Consider the following 19,647-nt stretch of genomic DNA (forward strand, 5'->3'; position numbering starts at 1 on the left):
CGAAAGCATTCCATCCTCTTCTCGTAATCCAGCGCCTTAATTTTGTATTATTCAATATTTAACTTACTTGGGTCTTAGTTGAAAATATCAGTCTTGAGTGCTGCAAACTATTTATGCGTAGGTTCCACTGTCAAATGTGTGTGAACCTGCATTTACAATATGGCTCCGAATGCTTCCTTGTATGATGCTGTCACGAGGGATTGCGCATGCGGCATTCTTCTACAATTCTCGCTAGACAACGTGTCTTCCACGAGAAGCGCCGAACATCCACGTACTATTTAAATAGTGAGATGAAGCTTTAGATAAGACGAATATTTGCATACGTAACTAAGGAAAGACGAAAAGCAGAAAAAGAAAGAAAAGGAGAGAGATATTTATTTTGCAGTGAAACATAATGAAAAAAAAGGTATGGGTGACGATATTGAGAGAACTTCCCGGAACTAAGTCTAAGATCCTGTTCATGAGTCGGACGAGACATTCAAACTGATAAATTATGAAATGGGTGGCTTCCAGTGCGTATAATATCAAAAGAAAATGCAAATATACAACTCGTGTAAAATTTTATGTGACGCAGTGACACATTTCTGTTGTATCTAGGAAGTAAGTGAACATTATTTTAAATCCGCAGCAGTATTTCTGCAGCACACCCCCCCCAAAAAACCCCCAAACAAAACGAACCTTAACAAACACCCACCCACCCCAAAAAATCGGGGCTTGAACACGTCAAGTGGCGGTGGTTTCCAACATTTTCAAATGGCCCTGACTTTCCTTGAAAAGGGACCAAAGCAAAAGCCTGTGTCTGTACACATAGTGTGCGTAATACCCCATAAAAACGTACATAACAATAAAACGAGTAAAATTTCAAGTGGCTGTATGTTGTATTTTTGTATATTTTTTTACTAGTTGTGTGTGTAAACTATACTGATAATTGACATTACGAAGTTTACTGTTCTGGCCTTGTTTTTGTAACCATTTATCAGTTGTATATGTTTTTGATTATAAAGGTTTTTTTTTTTTTGGATTTAACGGCATTTCAGAACATTATTGCCTATATCACGACAAGGAAATAGCAGCAAAGCGCTTTTTTTTCCCCCAAAGGTACGAGGCAGCCGACTAGGGCTGGCCTGGGCGGGTAGCAAACTTGCCAGATTTGGATTACGACTCGACGCTGCTGGTCTGTTCTGTTCTCTAGACTTAACATCACATCGCCGAAATTTTATATTAAAAAAATATGAAAGTTATAATCTACTAATCTGCTGCTTCTGCTACACACAAACACGTGTATGTGCGTGTGTTTATATGTGCGCGTGTGTCTGTATGTGTGTGTTTGTAGAGTTTTACTCCTGTCGATTCCAAAAGATTAACTAGCGCGTAGCATATGCTGAAATAGAAAAGACATTTTCGCTAACCATGATTCCGATATGTTAACCTATCCATGTAGATATAGGTTAACATATCGTAACCTTGGCTAACGAAGATGCAGAAGAAGAAGAAGAAAAAAGAAAAAAAAAAAAAAAAAAAAAAAAAAACGGTGATACTGCAATCAAGTTTTTAGAGTTTCTAAAAATTGCACTTTGCTTTTGATGCCACAAGAGGCGCTGGAGTCCAGCGCCAATACATACGAGATAAGTGGAACTTTCATTTTGAAAGCGCGTTGGTGCAGTAGTAGTGATAATAATCAGTTTGGGCATAAAAGTACTAAACATCATATGCAAATCTGATTTATCTCCAAAACAGTATATATTTATTACTATTTATTGTAATTTATTTATTATTTTTTTATTATCACTTGAAAGAAGGAAAAACATTTTCGAAATAACGAAAATAGTATAGTTATTTCTAAAACCTCCTTTAGAAATAAGGACAAAATCTTTAGAAATAACAAAACAAAATGTCGGAAAAATTTGGAAACACAAATATTTTCGGAATAAAGATTTTCTTTTCTTTCTCGAGTTAATGAATATGTTTTCGTTATTTTAAAAAGTACGCTTTCGTTCCAACTAAAGTAATTTCGTTATTTCAAAAAGAGGAACAAAAGAAATAAACTTTGGAACATTCATGTTCTGTCTCGTACCTTGTTCTCTGGTTGTGCGACCTTTGTACAGGAGCAGCAGAAGATGAAGGGGTAGCATGAGCTCCTTAAGGGATGGGTTTCTATTTTTTGTCAGATTAGGAAACACTTGTTTTAAATTATGTTTAGCTGGCATCGTCGCTAACGGGAAAAAATGGAGGATCAGACGGTGCGGATGTCAGTGTTGTGCCCAAAAGTCGAGGTTCTTGTGAGTACGCACGTGTTTCTAGCAAGAGTACCACTCTTTCTTGTGGGTGAAGTAGTAGTTGTAGTTTTTTGTTGTTGTTTTTTGTTTGTTTTTCTCCTTTTTTTTGTTTTGTTCCGCTTGTGAGATGAGGATCTGGGCTACTGTAAATTCACTGCAAATCTCATCTTTGCCTTTCATGAATTTTTGGTATTTGGGGATTTCGCTTATTTACCTTTAGCATTGGGATTGTATTGTAGAAGCGAACGAAGGATCACTCCTCTTAGAAGTGTCGGCTCCTGGCTCGGCCAAATGTGTCAAAGCTACTTTATGTCCCCCCCACCCAAAAAAAAATATTGCGTTTGATCATAATAGTAACTGACTTGCTGGACACAAAAAGAACATCGCCACACTTATTTTGAGACTGGCTTCTCACAAATGCGAACGCGTTTTCTTTTGCGCCTGATGGAATACAGTGCACGAACAAATTTGGCAGAAAGAAGAGATTGCAAAGAAGTCATGCTGAATAATGTCAGAGACGAAGACGTGAACGATATTTGTCTGAAGCATGAAATTGAGGAATGTGACGTGTACATTTTTATGCATCAAATTCATCTTTCTAGATCTAAGTCTCTGCTCAGAATTGTCTTGGATTTCTTCCCTTTTTGGGGGGATTGGGTGGATGGGTACCCGTTTCTCACAGACCATGTAATATAATATTTCTAAGGGCTGACTCACGACTTGGTGATCAAACAGACGTATAATCTTGTTGGGGTTGTACGTTTTGCGGCGGAAGTATTTATCTTTACCGGATTATAAGGCTTCTTTTAACACACAAAATATCATGATTCGACTAGAGTGACAATTCAGTTATCGGTCGTTTTACTTTGTATTTTGTATGATGTCCTTTCTTATCTCGGTACCGATAACCGTAATTATTTGGTCCGCCACTGACAAAACTCAGAAAAGTCTCTTTGTGATGTTCGTCGATCCACCCTCCTCAGTATTCGTTTCCGATGTGAAGTCGACAGCTTCGAAGTCGATCGATGTACAGGGAACTATCGATGTCAAACTAAAGGACGCCTTCCATGGATCGGTACCATTACTTGAACTGGTCACTATCTTCAGTGGTGTGACACTGTGGCGTTTGGTGGGGTTGGTGTGGGGTGCTCCCAGTATATTATTTAAATTACTATGGAAGTCCTATCCAGGCTCGATGTTGTAGGAAGTGAAATTAGTGATAGAGAGAGGTAAAGCTCCGAGCCCCCAGTCAGCAATGCCGACAGTTAAATTATTAAGAACACAAAGGTGAAATTCAAAGGAATAAACTTTAATACAATTCAGTATTCAAATGCTAATAATTTCCCAATCACGCTTCTTCCTCTCGACCAAGTGATAGCCTATTGCATCCTGTGATTTATAGTGTGAGATCGCTTTTCCACTTGTCCTTGTTTTCTACTCATCTGTATCTCTCCTATCCCGCCAATGCCTTCTCTCCTTCCTACTTCCCTCCTAACTCCTTCTCCTTGTCTGTTCCTTCTCCAATTTCTCCTCCTCGACTCCTTTCCTCTTTGACTCTGCTCTCCACTATCCTTCGATTTACAATCGACTTCTCCACTAGTCTCTATTCCGTCTCTCTCCTGGAGACTCGGGACTAAACCACACCGCATGTCTGTCCCCTAAAAGCTTCCTGTGAAAACACAAGGATGTTAGCATATTTCCTTAGCCATCTCGTCTCACACTAAACCAACAATCAATCATCAGATAAAGTCTATTACATTTTTAGGTCACGCATTCGTGCACATCGAAATACCCATACGCTCTTGTATGGTAACAACGTCGTAATAAAAGCACGGTATCAACTACTTATCATACAGACATCACTAAACTGCGTCACATCCGTATATATGTTCTTAATCTCATTATACTGAAATATAGCACAGCAATCAGACGCATCTCTGTACATTACACTCCCACAAGTGTACACAAATATTCAGATATCCATATAAACTAATTTTACACACTGCAACCATTTTCCAAAGTTACAATTTAATTCAACAGTTGCAAAATCTGGAATATCACATGAATAAATGCACTAGCTTACTACGAATTGACCAAATAGCGTATTAAAATATTAATTCTAACTACGAGCTAGCAATCTACATAATTCTTTACATAATCATAGCTCATTTCTCAAATACGCGTGTAAATTAAACACTACGTACTAACGATTCTAGTAATGAAGTATACATACTGCACATAATTACAATTACAATGCCGTAATATTCTGCAACAATTGAGCAAATAACTCATTGACCTTTACGAAGCTTTGTCTTTCCTTAGAATTTCCTAAGTTTTCCCGCCAATTCACGAGTGGCTTCCCGGAGTTATTGCTACAACTTCTCAGCACGATGTTTCACAATGACTGCGGTTTCTAGTCTAAAGTACTCAGTTAAATTAGTGTTGAAATGGTGACCACACCCTCTCTCAATTCCGAACGGATATCGATTCTACCCTGTTCTATTCAACTTAGCAGACAATGCTCCGGCCGTCTGTCAACGTGGTGAGATTTACGACGCCAATAAGGGGCCTTTGTTCTTGAACAAAGCTTTCAACGTCCACATGTGATTTTTGACATCCAGCAAGCGGGGCTCTCGTAACAATTGCGAACAGGACCACTATAGCCGCAGGCTCTAACATATTTACATGGCTTCTAACCAATTCCTTTGTTCTTGACTTACGTCATCGCGGCAGGCAACGTGACAGACATCAGGAGGCATAGACACCTCTCTTATTTCAATTTCAGAAGCCCGTTAGCGTATCCTAAAGAAGAAGAAGAAGAAGAAACATTCACTCGAGCTGTCGTCCAGTTGGTATTGTTGTATGATAGGAAAGTACCAAAGTTCGTAAACTTGTTATAATTTATGCCCACGATCGAGAGCATTAAACAATTTCACACTTACCCACATTCCTGTCCAGGCGCGTTCTTGCTTATCGTGTTGAAAAGGTTCGTGTTGAGTATACAAATCAGCACATGAACGACACAACGGAAGTATCAGTTTTCCGTTGCAGTTATGAGACAGCACAGGTCCATAAGTGGAAGAACTTGAGATTTTATATAAGTGGAAGAACTTGAGATTTTATATACTGTCTTACTGGCGAATTTCTTCGACGTCTGTGTATTCTGTCAAAAGTTCAGGGTGACTGGTAGGAAATCGAGCATATTTACACACCGAAGGTTAAACGAACACATCGATGTGTTTGATCTGTTCTCCTTGAGATTCATTTGCTTTGTACAACAAGTGGTGTCATTGGTTCAAACTCGAAACAAAGTGTGACGAGGATTCAAAGGCTTGATATCTACCATATCGTAGTATTCGACGATGCATCGAAATCTCTTTTTAAAAGTTTTCTTGGTCGTGTTCCCACATTTCCACCACCTTGTATCCTTATATTTCCGTACTCGGGCGTTTTGGTGCATTAGTTCGGTCAGTCCTTCTTTGGTGAAACCTGTATACAAATTTTTCAGTTCTCGGTCAGGATAAACATACAGGCTTTAAACATCTTTGAAATTTTTACACGATGTTTTCCAGATTTCAACCATGAATGGAGAAAGACCCAATCTTCCGTTCTGCATCATTTCTGGAATGTTGTATCCACTTGTCTTGAGTCGGGAACAAGTGTTCTGACCAACGCAGGGCCTTGGCCGCATATTGACGGATCACAGATTGATGCCTTCTTTTGTTACACCAACCACCCTCATGCTTTGACAATCATTGGTAGCTTCCTGCAACGGAAAGATACCTTCATGCTCTAGAAATAACTGTCAAGAGTATTCTCAACAACGTCGTAGAATGTCTACGTCTGAAGGACAGTATTTTAGGATTTCTTCTTCAAAATCAAAGGGTTCGATGAGTGGGCTAGGTACCAAAAGTAAAAAAGATCATCGCTTCTCTGCTGACATACCGTCAATATCGTACTTGTCTGATTCCGGCAAATGCGACGTATTGATTTTATTCGACATTAAAAAAACGATGAAAATATCTTTTTTCCCATTTTCTTCATTCCAAATGTTTAAGTCAGTGTATTCAAGGGCATAGACAAATAACTCATGAAATCTTGAAACTGTACTTTGACTTGTGAAGATTTGATTCCTTGTTCTTAAAAATGTTTCAAAAGAAACTTTTCATCGTATCCCGAGAAAATGTGAGCAGTTATTGTAACGTATTGATGACAGTTGTTGGAACGATTCACCTCATCTCTGTCTGTAGTAATTGGGGCCCATGACCCATAGAGCAAAATCGGAATCAACCATTACAAGAAATATCTTTTCACGTCCATCCGGCGCTCGCTACATTTCTGACCATGATCAAATGAAGGTTCCTGGATTTATTCGTGGCAAGGTAGAAGAACGACACAGAAGTCACGAACGTGAATCCTAATATTTTGAAAACATTCAGAGTGAACAGAAGGACAAAATCTACGCAATAGTCTCGTCTCTGTCGGTTCTTTTGATTCAGTAATTCGTCTGGATCGTTGAAATATCTTAGAATGTAACATCGATGATCCAAACTTGCGACTTGACAAGAAAACAGAACAATCGTTTCTGTCCTTGTCAAATATGAACGGCTTTTGAATTGTTACGAACATGTCCACATTTTAGACACGCTTCATGTAAATCCATTTTTCTTTTATTCGAATGGCTTCATGTGATGTCGGTCGTAACACTCTTGAATTTGCAATGATTCGTTAGCAGGTAGAGCTTTGAAGCATTTTATTTTTCTTCAAGAATACAAGGTCTCGACACTAAAGAGCCAAGGCATCTCATTTCACAATGAATAATTTGATTCCGATTGCTGAATCCTTGATCACATTTGTCACAATAGTAACTGTATAACAAAAACACATCCTTTGATACTGATAATGGCGTATATACTGGTAATGTCATTTAAATGATTTAGTGATGATAGACGTGGATATATTTTTTGTTTGGAAAATGGGGTCCATGAAACAGATCACCACGAATGACTTGAGGGTAAACTTTCAACTTGTTGCGAGAGGCTAGCACTTGTTGAATTTCCTGTATTTCAGAAGGTTCAAACACGACCTCTTTCGAAATTCCTGCCAGTTTCAAAAAGGGTCTCTTCGTGTTTTTTTTTTTTTTTTTTTTCTTTTAAAAATATGAATTATTTTTTTTGGCTCTGTCCGATTTTACAAAACTCACACAATGTCGTTTGCATTCCGATGTATTGGTTTTCTCTGCATTCTGAGTTCTAAAATTCGAAAATAGATATCAAAGAGTCCGTTTATTGTGAAGTGGTTATTATTATAGGAGTGTTGCTGGATCGTTTGTTGTTGTTATGGGTCTAACGCCATTTTTCAGCACATGATAGACTATACATGGCTGCCAGTATATTTGATGTAGGAAGAACACGAGAAGAACCACTGACCAACGGGAATCTGCTGGCAAGTTTTCTGACGTACTTACGTTGTCTGAGTCTGAGACTGGAACCCATGCTGACAGAATTGAGATGTCAATGACTTGTAAAGGCCATAGACCACTCGGCAACTAGACGCAACATTCATCAAATAGACGGATGAAGAGGATGACGAAAGATTTAATCGATTTTGAACTTACGTTTGCATTGAACACCGATGCAGTTAAAACTCATTTAAGTGGTAGAATTAATCGCGTTAGCAGTGAAATGCAAACAGAGGGGCTTTCGAAACTTAAAATGGCAACAGGAGCAATGAAATGGGCAGCAGAACGGAAGGATAAAAAATGAATTCAGTAAAATCGAAAATTAGTTTGAGATGAACAGTATTATAGTATACCAGGATCTATACCACTATACAGTTTTTGACTGTACCAAGTGATGAGGATCCTGATGATATCTCCATCAGTGCAATGAAGTAGAAGTAGTTTCATTTGTTTTAGTGTCACTAGTCTCCGTATTTTACTTTTCAGATTCAAGTCAGGCGGTTGTTGGATGACTGATTGACTGATTAATTGACCGGGGTGTTACGGCGTACCAGCACTGTAATGCTATATAGCACAAGCAAGAAGATTATAAGCTCAACCAAAAAAACTCTATGATAAATGATTTATGTCTTTAAAAATGAAATTACACCTCCGAATATAGCCGAAAAATGTAGATTTAATTTTCTCTTTGACATTTTGCTGGATACGAAAACATGCTGTCTATACATACATACATACATACATACATACATACATACATACATACATACATACATGCATGCATACATACGTATACATACATACACAAGATGCTACACAGCTTTATCTCATTCAAATTTTTCAAAAAAATTGGGTTTGTATAAAATTGGTGTGAACTTGTTTATGTCTTTGATAAACAGAATTTGAACTTAATTTAATTTTAAACAAATTCATTGTACGAGAGCGATTTGTTTTTTCCTCATGGGAGATTAAAACTTGAAACGAGAGCATTTTGTTTCTTACTAACTAGAGATTAAAACATGATGGAGAGAAATTTAATTTTTCCTCATTGGAGATTAAGACAGAATGTGATATAGCATGTACAACTGACTTATATAGTGTAAAAGCCACGTACCTGGAAGAGTAGCAATTTTAAGCATAGAATGGCAAAAGAAAATAGTTCCTGATACTGCTCCTTTCGTTGTATAATCAAACCCGGCGGCAGTATTAAAACTGGATACTCTTAAATACAGGACAATAAATAGCTACAACGTCAGTTTTGATTGGAGGAGAAAAAGGTAAATGGTATAGCATTTCGAGGGATCCGCTATCCTTTCCAGTTATTTAATTTTAAGGGACGACCATTTAATTTTATTTGGGGCTAGAGGCTGGGGGCTGGGGCAATGGGTTTTTAACAAGTCGGGATATTTAATTTTCTTTTACCTGAAGATAAATCATTTTTTTATGAAATAATATAATGTATGCTATTTTATATCTTCATTAAAAAGTTTGCTCTAAATCAGAGCAAGAATATTTTTCAAGCTATCTGAGAGCCGGATATCTTTTGAAGAAAACCTTATCGTCGTTCCCCCACCCCCCCTTTCCAGCAAGAAAATGAAATGCTCAATCCCTAATTGATCTGATGAGGAGAATATGAGACAAGATATTTTCAAAAATCACAGACTTAAAATAAAAATTAGGATCAAGAGGCTTGACTACTTGAGTGAATGATTGAGAGAACAATGTTTGGTAATTAAGTACTTGAACAACCTTGATGATGATTATTATTGCAAGCCTAAGTCTTAATCATCCCATAATTAAGTTGAAGCATGTTTTGATCCTGTGCAAAAAGACTGGCAAAAGTGGTCCCAACAAATTTTACAACTCAGCAATAGAGAAGATCTCTGACGGTAGAAGGTCTGCCAAATATGGTTTAATCTGTGGGATTGCAATTGAGGCAACAGCTTACAGAGACCACTGTTTATTTCCTCGATGAGCAACAGATGCACACATATATCAGTAGGATTGATCTGAGAAGTAGTCTAACAAATTAAATGATAGTGACCTAAAATTAACCAACATACGATAAAGAATCTGTTTCATACCGACGTAATTGCCTGCTCAGGAGGCTACAAAATGTATATTTATTTAATTTACGATGGCCAATTAAAAATTCGTCAGCTAAAACAAATTCTAGTTTAGACATGTATAAATGTATTTAAAAGAACGTTGTATCATGCTGATATGTGATTAATTGTTGCGTATATTTAGGTTATACTGTGTTCATGACTTACGATCGTGTTGAGGGTTGTTAATGGAGTTAATGCCTACCTGACTTTTGTCATTTTTAAAGTAGTAAACACGTTTTCCAGAACAATCTATTATATCATAGGTTAAGTAAATATTTGTATATGCAGAGGTTTCTCAAGGAACTATTCAATCCTATTTCATATCAGTCTCTGAAAATATATGAACAGAGTTTATAGATGTGTTCAGATATAATTTGAGAGGAATTATTTCTTTAAATTATTCATTGGAATTACAAAGTGTTCATTGACTTTTTGGACTAAAATAGTAATTGGGATTATTTAGAATTCATTCAACGACATTCTGTATTATATCATTGTGGTACATCATGCCATTCAAGACTCGTGATACAGCATGATTGTATACTATTGGAATCATGATAGAATATTTATGATTATTTCAGTCACAGTACTTTAAGTGTCCTTTGAATTTTCACTTTGTAACTGAGAGAAATAAATTATTTGTTGATTTTATTAAACTTGTTCGTTTCGCTTTTTTCTGTTACATATTTTAAGACCTTGAGTCGTAACAGAAATTTGTGTTTCATTCGGGGTCTGAATGTTTACAAAATTCCGAGATATTAAAAATCGTCCTTAAAATTTAGATTAAGCTAATTTCGGAATGGTAAAGATTTTAATTTGACACATTTGAGAAATCTTTAGTGAAATCAGCAAACATTCACAATGTCATCTATTCTGGTGAACTTTATTTCAAATGCTACCCAGTTTGAGACAGAGTCTATGAAAAAAGACGAGTTGCTTTGGCTTGTAAGACATGAATTTTTTAAGTGAAAGCATCTTTAACAAAGCAAGAGATACAGAATATTTTGGTTCATTGTCTGGTGGGAAAGGAAAGTTCAGATGATATGCTGTGCGTTTAATTAGCAAGTCTGTGTCAGGTTTTGATAGGAATTACAGTTCGAAATCCAGATGGAATTGGAGTTAATAAATCTTCAGCTTCAGAAATAAATGGTGGAAATGTAAATTCAGAAAGACTAGGTAAGAGAGAAGAAAGAGAAATAGCAAGGCATGGAGAAGAAAAAAAAAGAGGAATAAAAATTCATAAAGATGGAAGGAAAGGAAAATGAAAATGTGGAGAGAGGGAGAGAGAAGTGAGAGAGATATGCAAATGCAGAGAGTGAGGAAAGGGAGAGACAAAGAGATAAAGAAGTTAGAGAAATGTATAGAGCAGAAAGGGAAATGCAATATAGATTACAATAATTACAACTGGTAGGCGGAGCACGCTTCCCCTTTGCACACAAGTTCTTTTTATTTTGGCAGAGATATTAGGTTAATATCCCCGTTTCAGGATAAACAAGGAGATAAATATCATCTTCACTTTGAGAAAATTTAAAATAGCGAATATAATGCATTGGACTTTGTTATCACAACGTGTACCTTTTGGCAATGCTCGTCAAGTCTACACTTCACTGCCGGTACAACGAAGTGCTGATTAGGATGTGGTGAAGGAATGCATCTTGAAGGATTATGAATTGCTACCTGAGGCATATCGACATAGGTTTTGGAATTTTAGAAATGAAACTGGACAAACTTGTGTCCAATTTGTAAAGGATAAAGAACAACTATTTGACAAGTGGTGCTCAGCCAAGAAAATTGTTTCAGATTACAATAATATCAGATAGCTAATAATGATATAAGATTTAAAGAATTCCATTGATAGTGATGTCAAGACTTATCTTGATGAGAAAAAGGTGGTAACTTTATAAAATATTACTCACACGGCTGGTGATTATTCCTTTGACTTGCAGTTTCATTCGTAAGTAAATTTTCCTCCAAGAAGATTTTTTTATATATTTTGTAACAAAAAAAAACAAAAAACAAAAAAAAAATCACCTCGGTCTTTACGATTGCTTTAAAATCTAGATCTGGCACAACTTGTCGAAAACGCTCCCATCATCATTCATTGACAATGCTACTATTTGCATTGAGATGCTATGCCTCCAGTTATTTTATGACCTGACCAAGTTCATTTCACTTCATTCTCCTTCTAGTTTAATAATCTCTGTTGTCAGATTGTAAATTCGTCTTGAACTTGCATTTTTTATTTTAAATTGCATTTATAAACTTTGTTTTGTTGTAATCAGTCCTGTATTAATATAGTTTTTACCTTAAGTCAAAAACTATGTCTGGTGTGCTATTTAACTCATCCATGGAGAAACCATCGCATATTTTGACTTATTTGTGGCATGTTAAACAAACTGTCATTGGGATTGTCACATGTGTCATAAAACCTTATGTCATCATTCGTGACCTTGTAAAAGTTGTGTGTCTCGACATGAATGCACAATAAATCTGTATCTGTAGCAATTGGTCTAATCCTATCACCGTATTTGTTTTTCATTATGATGTGGTTGAAATTCGTACATCTCCCATTTGAATCGCGTTTGCACTGTAATACCAACAGAGATAGGTTTGATTAGTTTGGACTTTGTTTTTGAGACTGACTAGTACCAAGTGATCATCTCTGATTATCCTCCACCGAAATGAGTTACATTTTTGGCTCTTGAAAACAGTTTCATCTGGACACAGCTTAACTCTTGGTATCTCGAACTCAACTTCTAAGATCCACTCCGAGTCACTAACACCCGGTTTTTCCTCTAACCATCTACTTGTTCAGAGTTTTACATGCATGTATTACCTCATTATCCAGTCGTGTAAATTGTTCGCGTCATGATACATACTATATAACCTTATGTTTTCAATGTCACCATCACATTTTATCTTTTCATTATCATCAACATAATATTCGTTATTGGCCTGGGCGTATCTAATTGGAAGTATGCTAATACCATCTCGTATTTCACACTCAGTAAGCAGAAACGTGTCATGGTCTGTCATAATTTGTATTTCACACTCAATAGGCAGAAACGTGTCATGATCTGTCAAAACTCGTATTTCACAATCAGTAAGCAGAAACGTGGCATGATCTGCCAGGACTCTGTTTCACATTCAGTAAGCAGAAACGTGGCTTGATCTGTCAGAACTCGTATTCCACACTCGGTAAGCATAAATGAGCTAAACTGAATGTACTGTAATAGTGGCCTAGGTCAAATATGTAGTCATCGTACAGACATTCCTGAACACTTGGAAAATATGACGTATCATTAATGTATCCTTGCCGTATTAGTAGTGATGGTCACTCTGTGCGTTGAATCTGAAGAAGTGTAATGAGAAACAAATAATAGCATTTGATTTTGACGATCATGTGACCGGCATAACCTGGTAAATAATGGATAAATATTTAGATTTCATTAGGTTTTCTGAAATTACACCCGTTATGAGCAGTGTTTCTGTAAATGAATGCTAAATAATTGTCTCTTAAGTTTTGCCTTATAATATTTTGGTCTCACAGATATGGCACGTACTTGCTGAATGAATGTATTGTTGATCTTCATTTATGAATACCATGGATTTTGCATTTTTTAGTTCGGTGTAGACTAGTCTGTCTCGATATACTACCCAGCCAGTTATAATACATCCGTATGCAATCAGATCCTATTGCTCTGTAACATTCCTGAATTTAATTAACACACATACATACACCTGATTGGAAGTGCTCTGCTGTTTTCATTGTCGATGAGTGTGTTGATGATGAGTTTCATACGTTCAACCAGTACACTTTCAAAATCCCTCAAATGACACAAGTGACTTCAGTTTATAATTTATTCTTTTATCGCTCTAATTCCTCTAATGTGTTTATCTTCAAATACATCATACACATTTAGGGAGAAATCATATTCAGATTTATAATGCACTGTACTGTTATTGGGCACCTGTCAAACCAGTTACAGTATTCATCCATGGCCTATCAAGATTTTGTGATGGAGCATTTAGTACATAATCACTGGCGTAAAAGAATATCTACCATCCATATTTTGTCATATAATTTTTTTTCTCACCCTTTCGGTACATTCTGTATATGAAACTTACTTTTATCGATTGAAATTCGTATACGTGAAGTTAAATATTCAATCCTGTCAAACAGCCACATATGCTTTCACTTATTTCCTTAGCAAATGTGGCGTGTAAAATGTGCAAACAGATGATCTCAAATAGGTAATGATTTAATATTGAATTTATGAAACTCGTTGAATGATGTCCAGCTGGACATTATTTAACAAGTTTCATAAATTTAGTATGAAATCATAATCCATTTGAGATTCTGTTTATCAAATAATTTTATTTTAATGGAAATTCATCAGAGAGAAACAAGAAGGAATACTTCATTTGTTGCGCGTAAAAAGTAGACACAGACTCAGTTCTACAAACATTAACATTTAAAATTAGATTTATTTTTACAAATTATAAATCAGAAATCCTTCAGAATAAATAGAACATTTTACACAGACCCCCCTCCCATTAACACACCATTTTTCAACACAGAATGTCCAGTGCGTGTGATGTAACATAGTTTGATACCGGTTAGATTAGACGATCCATGTCAACACTAAAGTGTGTCAGTTTTACTGTTAAACATTTCATTGGTGGGATATTCATATGAAGAGATTCAGGCCCGGCTCTAGGATGTGCGGAACTCCAAGGCGGCATGCGGGGCCCAAGGCAGCAAGCGGGGGAGGAGGGGGGCAAGCAAAAAAAAAAAAAAAAAAAATGCATTGCGGAGTTGATTTCCTGAAAACCCAGGGCCAAGGTGGTTGCCTTCTTCGCCTTGCCCTAGGGCCGGGCCTGAAAAGATTAATGGATGCAGAAATTCACAGATTTACTGTAATGTATTTGTGATCGGACATTCGCATTATTCGATTTGGAACAGTATATTGCAGAAGACATAAACAAATTTTATTTAGAGTTGGAATTGCATCACATAAGAAACATTACTCAGTGGCTCGTTTGAGCTATTTTATCGCATAAAAATGCTGTGGTTGGATAAAATTCTGCCAGTTGGGAGATTGTTTATGACCACATTCTTCTATGAACAATGGCGAATTTATTTACTTATAATAAGTTAACATTTGAACCACGGTTGTATATAGGGCGGATTCCATGTTACAAGTATACCTTCCACCCCACACCCACTATCAACTGACTTGGGGTTTTCATATCATTTTTCAGAGTACGAATATGCTATACCCTAGTAGGGGTAAATTGGCCATATTCAGACAGTTGTGACCTTTTTTTCCAATTCAGTTTCGTGAACCGATTCAAAAACTTTCCGCCAAAATGTTCATAGTAATAGTAAAAACAAAAAGTTCCAGAAGGCGGGGTAAAGAAATTTTTCTTTTGATCGCAGCCAATCAGTAAAGAGAATACTGCGCAAGAATTTCATGCGCTTATGTGAACCATTCAGAATCACATAAAGTGATGTTAACATGTTGTAATATCAAAATTATTAAACTGCACACACTATAGATAAAGTGTACAGAGTATGTGATAATACTCGTTAACACGGAATGACGTAATCCATTTTACCTCTGTCCATTATCTTCATAAGTCTTGTTCTGTATTAAAATAAATATTACTACTATTATTTCTAGTTGGTGTGAAGACTGGATTTTGGCAAGGAAACTGCCGGCTATGAGCGTGGTTTTTGTTATATGTGGTAGTAAGGAAAGTGTTTTATATATATATATATATATATATATATATATATATATATATATATATATATATATATATATATATATATATATATATATATATATATATATATATATAAATAAATATATATATATATATATATATATATATATATATATATATATATATATATATATATATATATATATATATATATATATATATATATATATATATATGCAATAATAAGAAAAGTGTCTTAGTAGTCGGTAATATATGAGATAACGATCTTGCACTAATTTTATTGACTCTATTAATGATTTTAGTTTGCTTGTTTTGCGTGGACGACAGTTCACCCTAAAAAGATAAGACTCTCTTAACTGTAGCTAGTGTTAAAAGTCGTCATATATATCATTGTATGATTTCATGCTCCTCTTTCTTTTCCTCGATTTGTGTTTTTATTTTGTTTTTCTTTAATTTTTTCTTACACAAAGTTTGATTTTTTAAAATTCTATATAAATATTCCTTTTTATAATTTTATGTATGAATGTATGTATGCATGTATGTATGTACGTATGTACGTATGTGTGTGTGTATGTATGTATGTGTGTGTATTATTATTATTATTATTATTATTATTGTTGCATTTGCCACTGTTCTGCTTATTGCTTTTGATAATGTTAATCTATATGATGCTGGTTTTTCTGTTTTATAATTATACGGACTATAATCTGAAATTTGTCTTTGATTATCATCTGAGTTATTTGGTCAAATTAAGACGGGAGTGTATTCGATTATAATTTGTTTGCAAAGGTTGGAAGATAAGGTTGGATCGATCGTGGTGATCTATAGACTTATGCATATTTTAAATATTAATCTTAAGTATAATATAATAAATACTTAGATAACTTGCTTTTTGTTTGGAAATCATTTTATAAAGAAATAAATAATAAAGTCTGAAATTGTACATTTTTATATTTAAAAAAACCATGGGTATAATCTTCAATAAAGAGAAACTTAATCGACGCAAATTTTAAAGACGACGGCGTAGGTGACTCGCTTCAGGTATGTTAATTGGTTTTCCGCGCACCTGCCAATTTAACTACGACTTCGTCTAGTATTGTCCCGGAGACTTGCGTTTTGTTTTGTCCTAGGCTAGACCATTATGTCGTGATAGAGAAAATTTCAAAGTTCGATATTTTTTGCATCGGACTTTATGTTTTTTTTTTTTTTGACATTTGGATTTGTATATATCACCTATAACTTGTATCTGTGGCATATTTATATGTCGTAATATTATAACGAGAACCATCAGTGGCAAGTCGCTGTCTTGGTTGCTACTGAAAACAATCTCGACATCCAGTATAGATCATCGGTACAAAATTCATCATGGTATGGGGCAGAATGGCTCGATCTGTTTCTTTTTGTCGTTAGATTATATCACAGTCAAGCGGCAATAGGACATTTATATTGTCCTTTTTTTAAAATATCATGCATCTTTCAAAGACACGCACTGACCTGCTTGTAACTTGGTACTCTCAAATGAGACTGCGAGATATTTACTCAAGCCCCTAGCCCCGAGAAGACTTGAGTATTATTAAATATGAGGTTAAGTTTTTATTTGTCTAGCATGTTTATAAATTATTTAATGAGGAGCAAATATAAAAGAAAATGAAAAGAAAACATGATAAGTATTAAAAACTGCCAGCAATATTAAAAAAAGATATCTTCTGCATGGGTTATTGTCTTGATTTGTGCAGTTTCCATCAGCAACATCATTAAAAACGCCAGAGAGGTACTTTAATTTGACACCTATTTAATTGAAGAGATAACATGAGCATTGGTTGAATAATATTGTCAGACACATTTTGCTAAAATTTACTGGTACACTTTTATTTCCTTCATCGTATTATTAGGGTTGTGCATGTGTGGAAAAAAAAATGCAGAATATCTGATATCATAATTCCATCAATGAGGAACATTTACAACTATTGCATGTAAATTTATATTTAAATATGCAGCTAAAGACAAACAAGATAGTAGTATTTAAATATGGAAAAAATATGACACTGTTGTAATCATTTTCTTGGAGGAAAGGGCAACTTTTTTGAAACAAAGTGAGATAGTTTTAAAAACGCCAGTGCAGTTTTACAACAGTGTCATATCCTTTCTATATTTAAGTAACAAGTGTTGTTTGTGCTTTGAAGATGACTGTGACATCCCTAACTGGTTTGGTTTCTGTGAGCAAGTGAGTGAATGATCGGCCAATTTGTGCACTGAACTGTCTGTGAACAGGATATGCTGCTTGTGGTTGTTAATTATTTGAATATAAATATCTTATCAGTTGCTTTTGTGTATCTTTTCCTTTTTTACTATGTTGAAAACGCCAGTTTGTTCAATGTGAGTACATGATTTCCCTAGAGTGGACAGTTGTTGTCAATAAGACATGGTCCACTCATGAACATGTATACCATGTGCAGAATACTCATCTTTTTCATGGACAAGTGACAAATCTTCTATTGTTATTAGTGCTTCACTGCATTGCAGTCTTCATTCACAAATATTATCTTAGTGTTACATGTATTCTAACTATATTCTAGTTACATGATGGTAACCTCTGCTTGGGTCTTTATATGATCTCTTAGGTTACCGTGTACTCCACCCCTTTGGGATTAGGATACACGTATTTATCATATCAGTTAGTCTGGTTACAGGTAAGTTGTGTTATGGAAATGATGCAGCAGAGGCCCATCTATGGCATATAGAAATTACATATTCCATCTTAATTAGTTGTCTAAACACCAAATTTTGCACTTATTCGCCTTTGTATATTGATATTTGTTCTTGTGAGATGCATCACAGTGTAATTGTAATGTGTGTTTGCAATTGCTCCTCAGTAAAAGTTTTTATAGTTGAACATTTTACTTTAGAATAAGGAAAGACAGGCAAGTTCCCTTTGTTTACATTCCCATTATTTACCTTGTGCACAGGTGAGTTTATGCACTGGGTTGTATATAGCAGATACCATATAAACAACATTGGAGTTCATGTGCTACATATATAACCTATTGTCATTATTCATTGTTTTCTTCCAGGAATTTTTTTTATTCATGAATAATGTCGAGACAGTCTGTGGCAAACTATGGCCACAAGAAGGGCCCTTGGGACACTCACCCATATGTTTAAAATGTACATGAAGAATTGTTGTGTGTTTTGTAAATTATGGTCAGCTGGAATCTGGTTGATTTCAGACATACTCATATTGGGGGATGAGGAACAATGATTCCATCCCCTCATATTCTGAATTTCTGAATTTTCAGCTTTCTCTCTTGCAGAGTCTCAATAGTTTTTCAGTTCAGAAGAACACTCCCAGTTCACAGGAACTTATTGGCCCAGTCTATCGGAAATAGGAAAGATGGAGTAGAGGACAGTATGTCCAGGTCAGACAAAATAGTTCTAACAGAATGGTCTCTAAACTGAATCTTAACAGAATCCCTTTTACACAATGGAGAAAGTTTCTGGTGGATGTGTTTGTGACCAGGCAGAACAGTAGACTTCCCTTTTATGTCTCCTCAATTCTGAAGGGCATGTGCAGTGGAAACATCCAGCTTCTGGTGGGATCTGTTTGCATATGCCTTCCACCGTCCCAACTATTGTCATAGTTCTATCAAAACAGAACATCCACAGCCCATTTTTTCTTCAAAGCCCCTATGTGGTACCAGCTGTTGTGCTTTATTGTTGATCTTTCAAACCTGCTGATAGATCTACCCAGATCTTTATCCCAGAGAAGGGGTCTTCTATCCAAACACAAAGGATCTGTCATACACACAGCCCTGACATTCTCCACATTCATGCTTGGCTTATCTCAAGCGATCTATCTGCCAGAACAAGTTTTTGGGTTGCGTTACCAGTTGTATCATTCAGGCAGAGAAGTAATTTTTGCATTCAAACTATGATGCCAGGTGGAGAATCTTCTCTGATTACTGCAGTGTGGAGAGTTGTCAGTAAGACAGCCAGTTCACTTTTGCACCTAGCATGCCAGCATGTAGAACAATAATCTATTCATAAACAA

General features: G+C 35.7%; 1 protein-coding gene and 1 long non-coding RNA gene across 4 annotated transcripts in view; one reads left to right on the forward strand and one right to left on the reverse strand.

Annotated features, from left to right (window-relative positions):
- Positions 1-248: 248 nt before the first annotated feature.
- LOC149785773 (dynein axonemal intermediate chain 7-like) overlaps positions 249-19,647 on the forward strand; it is a 124,349-nt gene continuing 104,950 nt past the window's right edge. For 2 of the 3 annotated variants that reach the window (XM_089979675.1, XM_089979677.1), the window contains exon 1: positions 249-406. In XM_089979675.1, the coding sequence (XP_089835801.1) occupies positions 395-406 (12 nt within the window). In that variant the 5' untranslated portion in view covers positions 249-394. Of the gene's footprint in view, positions 407-16,867; positions 16,968-19,647 lie in introns of those variants that run through there. The other variant, XM_089979676.1, reaches the window with a different exon arrangement.
- Positions 3,565-6,552, reverse strand: LOC149785774 (uncharacterized). The gene is made up of 2 exons (XR_016413533.1): positions 5,219-6,552; positions 3,565-3,945 (listed from the first exon to the last, which is right to left on the reverse strand). It is a non-coding gene; the product is annotated as an uncharacterized LOC149785774 (long non-coding RNA).

The sequence above is a fragment of the Sinohyriopsis cumingii genome, chromosome 13 (genome assembly GCF_028554795.1).
Source record: "Sinohyriopsis cumingii isolate HCF-2022 chromosome 13, ASM2855479v2, whole genome shotgun sequence".
Taxonomy (NCBI): Eukaryota; Metazoa; Mollusca; class Bivalvia; order Unionida; family Unionidae; genus Sinohyriopsis; species Sinohyriopsis cumingii.